Source organism: Triticum aestivum, chromosome 5A (genome assembly GCF_018294505.1).
Source record: "Triticum aestivum cultivar Chinese Spring chromosome 5A, IWGSC CS RefSeq v2.1, whole genome shotgun sequence".
Classification (NCBI taxonomy): Eukaryota; Viridiplantae; Streptophyta; class Magnoliopsida; order Poales; family Poaceae; genus Triticum; species Triticum aestivum.
In genome coordinates, this window is record NC_057806.1 from 474,515,715 (window position 1) to 474,524,099 (window position 8,385).

The 8,385-nt window shown below is 50.4% G+C and overlaps 1 protein-coding gene across 1 annotated transcript; it reads left to right on the top strand.

The window, feature by feature from the left end:
- Positions 1 to 6,458: 6,458 nt before the first annotated feature.
- On the top strand, positions 6,459 to 8,067 carry LOC123107231 (uncharacterized). Its single transcript, XM_044529230.1, has 2 exons — positions 6,459 to 6,630; positions 6,723 to 8,067. The coding sequence occupies exon 2, from the start codon at positions 6,776 to 6,778 to the stop codon at positions 7,904 to 7,906; it is 1,131 nt and encodes a 376-aa protein (XP_044385165.1). The 5' UTR covers positions 6,459 to 6,630; positions 6,723 to 6,775; the 3' UTR covers positions 7,907 to 8,067.
- The last annotated feature ends 318 nt before the right edge of the window (positions 8,068 to 8,385 follow it).

An 8,385-nucleotide genomic window follows, 5' to 3' on the forward strand; every position in this document is an offset into this window, starting at 1 on the left:
TAGCAGAAGCAGGTTTAGGTGTCACAAGCTTACTCAAAACAGAAGGTGAATCAAGTGCAGAGCTAGATGACAGTTCCTTACCTCCCCTCGTAGTTGAGGGATAAATCTTGGTTTTTGGATCTCTCAAGTTCTTCATAATGATAAGCAGATATAAATCCCAAGTGACTCAAAGAATAGAGCTATGCTCCCCGGCAACGGCGCCAGAAAATAGTCTTGATAACCCACAAGTATAGGGGATCGCAACAGTTTTCGAGGGTCGAGTATTCAACCCAAATTTATTGATTTGATACAAGGGGAGCCAAAGAATATTCTCAAGTATTAGCAGCTGAGTTGTCAATTCAACCACACCTGGAAACTTAATATCTGCAGCAAAGTGTTTAGTAGCAAAGTAATATGATAGTAGTGGTAGCGATAGCAAAAGGTAATGGTAGAAAAAGTAATGTTTTCGGTATTTTGTAGAGACGATAGCAATAGCAACGGAAAAGTAAATAAGTGAAGAACAATATATGGAAAGCTCGTAGGCAATGGATTGATGATAGAAAATTATGCCGGATGCGGTTCATCATGTAACAGTCATAACCTAGGGTGACATAGAACTAGCTCCAATTCATCAATGTAATGTAGGCATGTATTCTGAATATAGTCATACATGCTTTTGGAAAAGAACTTGCATGACATCTTTTGTCCTACCCTCCCGTGGCAGCGGGGTCCTAGCGGAAACTAAGGGATATTAAGGCCTCCTTTTAATAGAGTACCTGACCAAAGCATTAACACATAGTGAATACATGAACTCCTCAAACTACGGTCATCACCGGTAAGTATCCCGATTATTGTCACTTCGGGGTTAACGGATCATAACACATAATAGGTGACTATAGACTTGCAAGATAGGATCAAGAACTCTCATATATTGATGAAAACATAATAGGTTCAGATCTGAAATCATGGCACTCGGGCCCTAGTGGCAAGCATTAAGCATGGCAAAGTCATAGCAACATCAATCTCAGAACATAGTGGATACTAGGGATCAAACCCTAACAAAACTAACTCGATTACATGATAAATCTCATCGAACCCATCACCGTCCAGCAAGCCTACGATGGAATTACTCACGCACGGTGGTGAGCATCATGAAATTGGTGATGGAGGATGGTTGATGATGACGATGGCGATGAATTCCCCTCTCCGGAGCCCCGAACGGACTCCAGATCAGCCCTCCCGAGAGGTTTTAGGGCTTGGCGGTGGCTCCGTATCGTAAAACACGATGAATCCTTCTCTCTTATTTTTTTATCCGCGAAAGCAAATATATAGAGTTGGAGTCGAGGTCGGAGGAGCTCCAGGGGGGCCACGAGGTAGGGGGCGCGCCCCCACCCTCGTGGCTAGGGTGTGGCCCCCCTGGTCTTCATCTTTTGCAAGGATTTTTTATTATTTCTGAAAAGATGTTACATGAAGTTTCAGGTCATTCTGAGAACTTTTGTTTCTGCACATAAATAACACCATGGCAATTCTGTTGAAAACAGCGTCAGTCCGGGTTAGTTCCATTCAAATCATGCAAGTTAGAGTCCAAAACAAGGGCAAAAGTGTTTGGAAAAGTAGATACGATGGAGACGTATCATGCAACAACAATTGGTATCAGAGCTTTGGTTCGGGCGATCACCGGCGACCATGGCGCTCTTCCCACACGGCGGCGGCGCGGGCGGATCGGCGACGATGGCGATGCCGATGGTGATCGCGGACAACTACAAGGTCTGGGCCATCAAGGTGCAGGCAATCCTCGAGGTCCACACCGTATGGGAGGCGGTGGCGCCGGGCGATGCGGCGGTGAACGCACGGAAGGACAAGACGGCACGCGCGTTGCTTCTCGGGGCGTTGCCGGAGAATGTGCTGCTGCAGGTGTCGACAAAACTCACCGCCAAGGAGGTATGGGACTCCCTGAAGGTGAGGTTCGTCGGCGCCGATCAGGTCCGTGCGGCGAGGCTGGTGACGCTGCACGGCGAATTTGACTGCCTGAAGATGGCGGACGGCGAGGAGCTCGACGTGTACGGTGGGAGGCTCGCGGCGATGGCGGCGAGGTACACCAACCTCAGGGAGACGCTGGGCGACGTGGCGCTCGTCAAGAAGCTGCTGGATATGGTGCCGAATCGGCTCTTCCCTGTCGTCGCCGGCATCGAGCAGTTCCATGATGTGACGACGATGGCGTTCGATGAAGCGCTCGGGCGGCTGTGCGTGTTCGACGAACGAGTTCGGTGTCGACGGCATGACAGCGGCGAGCGGGCGGACGAACAGCTCCTTTTCACGGCGGCGCAGTGGCGAGCGCGGGAGTGGCAGCAAGGCAGAGCACGGGACGACGACGACGGGCGCAGCATGGTGTCGGGGAGCAGCGGCAACAGGCGCATGCGCTGCTACAAGTGTGGGGAGAACGGGCACTTCCGGCGCGAGTGCCCGCAGCTGTGGAAAGGACCGGCGGCGAAGCAGGCTCTTTTGGCTGGCGCCAACGTCGACGACGACGGACTCCTCTAGACCGTGGCTTAGGGTGTGTGTTGGAATAAGCCACGACGTGTATGGTCAGGCTCGTCGGGGCGCGTCGGGTGCGCGCAGGACGTGCGGGACGCACTGATGCGGTCGGGCTCGTCGGGCGATCGGTGCGCGGGGGACATGCGGGACGCGGCGTTGGCGTGGTGTATGTGTGTGTATGGGCGGTGTGTGGCCGCGTCAGGTTCGTAGGGGTGTGTGTGTGTGTGTGTGTGTTTGCTCGTGGGGTGCGTGTGTGGCATGGTGGTGTGAGTTAGCTAGCTAGTTGGTTAGCAGGCTGTTAGCATCAACCGGTGGAGCTCGCCGGGTCGTGCGCGTGCCGGGCGGATTGCATGCATGCAGCGGAGATAGCTATGCGTTCGTGCGTACGTGCGCAATGGAACCATGGGGGCTACGCTGCTGTAGGACTACAAAGCATGGCCACTAGTGTGTTTGTAAATTGAATTTTGAGCTTTTGGAATAGTAACGGGGCGGTGTGTGCAGCCGGGTGAAACTCTAGTGTATTGTGATTCTTCTTCTACCTCTAGTCCTGAGTGAGAGAGAGCTGCAACAACACCCCGGTGAATCGGCCGGCTCGAGGGAGCTCCTCAAGGCCTTCCGCTAGGACTGCCGCCGCAGGAACCCCACGGGGTGGGCGGAGGTCGACGACATCGGCGACCGCGCCGTGTTCGTGGACGGCTTCTGCGGCTTCTGCGTGGAGGCCAACGGGGTCAACGGGGTACGGAGGAACTGCATGTACATGGCGAGCTCGTACCAGGACTGAAGTTACACCAAGGGCGTGTTTGGTTGCCCGCATGCAGTCCAACCAGACCTGCACGGGATGTGTGGGGCCTGTTTGTTTGCCTGGGCTGCATGCGGTTTGTGGCCCACACGGACCTTAAAGCAGCCCGCAGCCTGGCCTGGCGGAAATTGCTGAGTTGGCGGTTTCTCGCGACCCTGGGCACGGCCACGCGTGCGAGGCAGTTGCATGCCTCGGACAGCGTGGGAGACGGAGGGGACGTCCCATAACTCGCCCCCACTCTCCTGTCACCACCCAGTCGCACTGTTCCCACCGCTCCCTCTCTCCCTCACCACCCCTCCCTCTCCTCTCCTCCGATGGCTCCGCCTCGCCCACCGTCGTGCCGCCCTTCGACCCCCGTCGACCAGCGCATCGCCAGCATACAGGAGTGTTGGCTGGCCGGGCTCCAGAACTCGGGGCTGAACCTAGCGTCGGCGCTGCGAGCGTCGTCCCCCATCTTCTGCCGGCCACCACCAGCGCCGACCAATGTGGTGCCGGCCGTTCCTGCTCCGACGTGGATTCCGGACCTCGTGGTCCTGAGCTCGGCGCCGATGCCGTCGAGGGAGCCGTCGCTTGTTGGGACACCATTAGACAGGGGGGTTTTCTTGACCCCCGTCCAAGGGTTTTCTCCTGTCGACGGGCCGTCCTCCTCGACCTCCGGCGTGGCGATGAGCACGGGGCCGATGCCGTAGGCCGTCGCCAGGGCCGGCTCCTCCTCTTCTCCGCCACCTCTCTCCTTCGGTCCTTCCTGCCGGGGTTTTCACCCCGGCCTCGGTTCGCTGCGACTGCGCGTGCTCCGGTGAGTCAAACCCCTCAATGCTTTCTCGTAGATGTAGATTAGGGGTTTAATTCTTTGGCATGTGCTAGTAGTTAGTGGATTTGATAGGATTAGATAGGATTGGAGTAGATCCGATTGGATGCGATCCCAATCGAATCCAATCGTACCAATCTATTCTTGTTTCATACAGTGTGTGTCCTAGGATATTTTTCTTCTGCTACTGCTAGTGTGTCCTAGGATCTGTGTTCATGCTACTAGCTGTGTTCATGCTAGAATCCCAATGGTAGTGTACTTTGCTATGATCTGTGTGCATGGTAGGGTCTTGCTAGGATGTGTGTTCATGCAAATGGCATGTTCATGTTCAAGCTAGGATCATGTTAATGTTGTTGTTCATATTGCTAACATACATATTCAAGCTAGGGTTTGTGTTGATTGTTATACGTGCTTGTAGTAGGACCATTTTAGGATGCTGCCAAATTTGCATGGCTGCACATGGATGCTATTGGCACTTGTTTTTGCTATTTTTAGATGTTTCCATGCTTAGGATAGTGCACTGATGAGAGGCAGTTGCAGAAAAGCAGATGCCCTGATCATTGGCACTTGCTGTTGGGCAAGTCCACTGATCAGTGGCATTTTCCTAACATCAAGTGCCATTGATAAGTGGCATTTGCTCAAAGAGTTTGTGCACTGATCAGTGGCATTTGCTCTTGAGAAAATGTCTCTGATTAGTGCCATTTTGCAAAGAGTTTGTGCACTAATATTTACCATCTTACCTGACAAGATATTGAAGACTGGCTGGGATGTGATGGGTGCAGGAGCTCAAGTGGTGGCCGGAGCTGAGGACGCCGAGGATTTCATCCCCACGAATAGGTGGCTCAGGACGATGGACCTGCCTGGCAGGATCGCCTTCATGAGCCTGCCTCATTCAAAGGGACGATCTCCGAGGTAGGGCCACGAGGAGGGGCCCTGGGAGCAAAAGCATAAGAAGAGCAAACGAGCTTGGACAGAAACAATGTTTTTTTTAAATTTGGGGGCAAATCAAACGGGTGTGACACAACTAGGGGCTCAAATGTAATTGTTCCTAGATAAAACTCCTCTGGTGCATTTCACACAGACCATGGGTCTTTGGCTCTTAATCAGTCTTTAGCTAACACTGATAAGGGCATATCCAAGGTAAAAGAAAAACCATAAGAAAATAGGGGGAAAATAAAGAAAGCAAAGAAAACTCGACCCACAAATAGCGAAAACCGGATAAAAAACAACACGAAAAAAACAAGGCCAAACTGTGAAGAAGCAAATAGGCGTGCTTTTTTCTATTCCGCGCTTATAAAGTCGGTTACTTCGCTAATCATAGGCAGCGCACATCCCTGCTTTGAACTGTCGCGACGAATAGGCCGGCCCATATAATGCGAGAGATGAACACTTGGTGATTAGAGATCAGTTCACCGATTTGACAGCGGACCGGTTAACAACAACTATTTTATCAGATGTCCGGTTTTAGGAAGCTTTTGACCAGTTTTTTGTTTGGTTTTCTACCTCTTTTTTCATTTTAAGTTTTTTGTATTTTTTTTTCAAATTTGTGATTTTTTTCAGAATTCATGAGTAGTTCTGAATTCCTTGAGCTTTTTACAACTCTGTAAAAAAAATTCATGAACTTTTCTGAAATTTGTGAATAATTTTCAAAAATTTGTAAACATTTCTTCAATTTGGTCAACAATTTTAAAATATATGAATAATTTTAATCTTATGAACTTTTTCCTAATTCTTGATCAATTTTCAAGTTCCTCAACATTTTTAAAGTATATGAATAATTTTACTGTTATGAACTTTTCCCTAATTCTTGGACAATTTTCAAATTAATTAAAAATTCAAATTCGTGAATAATTTTTAGAGATTCATGAACACTATTAAAATTTATTCAATGTTTTAAATTCTTAAATATGTTCCAAATTCATGAACAATTTTTGAATTGATGAACATTTATTTTAAATTCAGAAACGTTTTTCAAGTGTTGAACTTTTTCTATTAAATCCATATTTTTTCTTCAAATCTGCGAACTTTTTCAAAGCCACAAACATTTTCTTAAATGCACGAACTTTTTTAGATACTGTTTCTTACAAAAGCCAATGGTCAACCAATCAACGGTCAACCGTTGATCGAACGTACCAAGCCTGAAATCGCGAGCGAGCGAACAAAGGAAGGAACCGCGACCTGGAGCGAAGCACGTTGCTTGGTGGGCCGGCCCATGCCAGAGGGCGTGTGAGCGCCAGTTTACCAGCGGCCGCGTCAAGCGCTGTATATGAGGTCTCCGTCACCCCCTCAAAAAAAAAAAGAGGTCTCCGTCAGACTCGCCGCGCCCCCCATATAAATCTCGCCGCCCCTCCCCTCCTCCTCCTCCGCCACCGCCGCCGCCGCCTTCTGTCTGCCCCATTCATCCTGCTAGGAACACCAGGGCTTTCAGAATTGATTCGCGTTCGGTGGGTCTTAGCTAGAGGTAAATTTTGGGATTGGAGGCATACGGGATTTGATTCCGCTGCTGCAGGTAAGAAGTTACAACAACTTTCTACTGAGATTAATCCAGATATATTTGGTTTCAACAACTTTTAGAGGTGTATAACTCGTATCTCTTGATAGTCAGGATACTCGACTACTGCCTAGCTCGCTGGGTTGTTAGTTCGGCGAGGACGATGAATCGTGAGTTTGCCAACGTGATAGTGCGCGATTACGGCTGTAAATTTTATTCGCTGCTCCGGGTCAACCTCAAGCAGCATCTCTTCCACCGCTCAGCAGCAGCCGCGGAAAAGGCGAGTAACAACAAGAAGGGGTTACCGTCGGCCATCCCGAGCTTGGAGCCTCTGCCCGAGCACAAGATCAACTTCTCGACGCCGCCAAAGATGGAGGGCGCGACGGACTTTCACTTCTTCTCCCTGCTCAAAGGGCAGGCAGAGGGCCGTGTCATGTTCGCCCCCACTTGCGGCAATGCCGTGATGTACGACATTGACATAGACGCCGTCGTTGCCATGCCCGACACTAACTTCTGCAAACAGAGGGACTCAATCTCCTTGTCCATGACCAGGCCTGGGAGCCAAGACGACGACGAACAGCACTATGTCTTGAGCAAAGAACCGAGGAATGTCTTGTTTGAGGTCTTGGAGTACGGGAGGAACGGCTCCGCCAGGGGTCCATCCGCTGGGATTGAACGGAGGTGGCACTGGCAACATCTGCCCTCGCCGCCGATGCGTGGACCATACCTGCCTGACCTCCACAGGAGAGCGGTCTTCCACCCCTCCGCGGCGGCGGTGGTCGATGAGACCACTCTGTGTGTGTCGTCTGTGGACGCCGGAGCCTATGCCTTTGACACGGTGAAAGGTGAGTGGAGGCAGGCTGGAAGCTGGGCGCTGCCCTTCCATGGCGCCGCGGAGTACGTCCCTGAGCTTGGCCTCTGGTTTGGCGTCAATGCTGCCGTCGGCAACACCCACCACTGTCTGGGTGCCTTCGACCTGTCTTCCTGGCCACCCGTGGAGCACCGCACCTGGAACTATCTCGATCCGTTGTCCGACAAGTGGTCGACATGGCAGAGGCACCTACTCAACCTTGGCTCAGGCAAGTTCTGCATCGCCACCAGCTTTCAAAATATCCAGTGGCGCACACCATGTAATGCAGCAGGCTACCCTTTACACGGGCTAGATGATGAGATGGTGGTCAATGACCTTACCATCTTGACGGGCGTCGAGGTTGTGCGTTGTGGCGACGGGCTCAAGATGATCAACCACAAGTCTAAACGCTTTGAAGGCATTGAAATCCACTGCGTGCTCTGAGCCAAAACTCGTCTGTTTCTTCGGGACTAGATGTGTGTGGGGTTCATTTCTTCTCGGATCGTAACAAAATTATATGCTATGGCCATGAACAAAACTTTGCAGGATGTGCATCTGTCCTCGTATATAAGATTCTCTATTCGGATCTTAAACGACTGAATCAAAATTATCGAACTTTTTTTTTGCCTGTGTGCAGCTGGCATTTTACTCATTTACTGTGAATGTTGGGCCCTTATGCGCACTGATATAGATATATAAACTGAAGCCGGGGGTTTGAGCAGGGCTCGGTTCAGTTCTACGATTCAGGTAAGGGCTTTGAGCATGGCTCAGTTCAGTTCTATGATTCAGATATTCGAATAAAAATTATCTTCAGTACACCCCCTTTAAGCGGACCTCAATTCAACAAAATTATACATTAAACATCTGCTTCTATATTGTTTTGGCCGAAAGAGATTTTTATTTTATATAGATGCATTGATTGG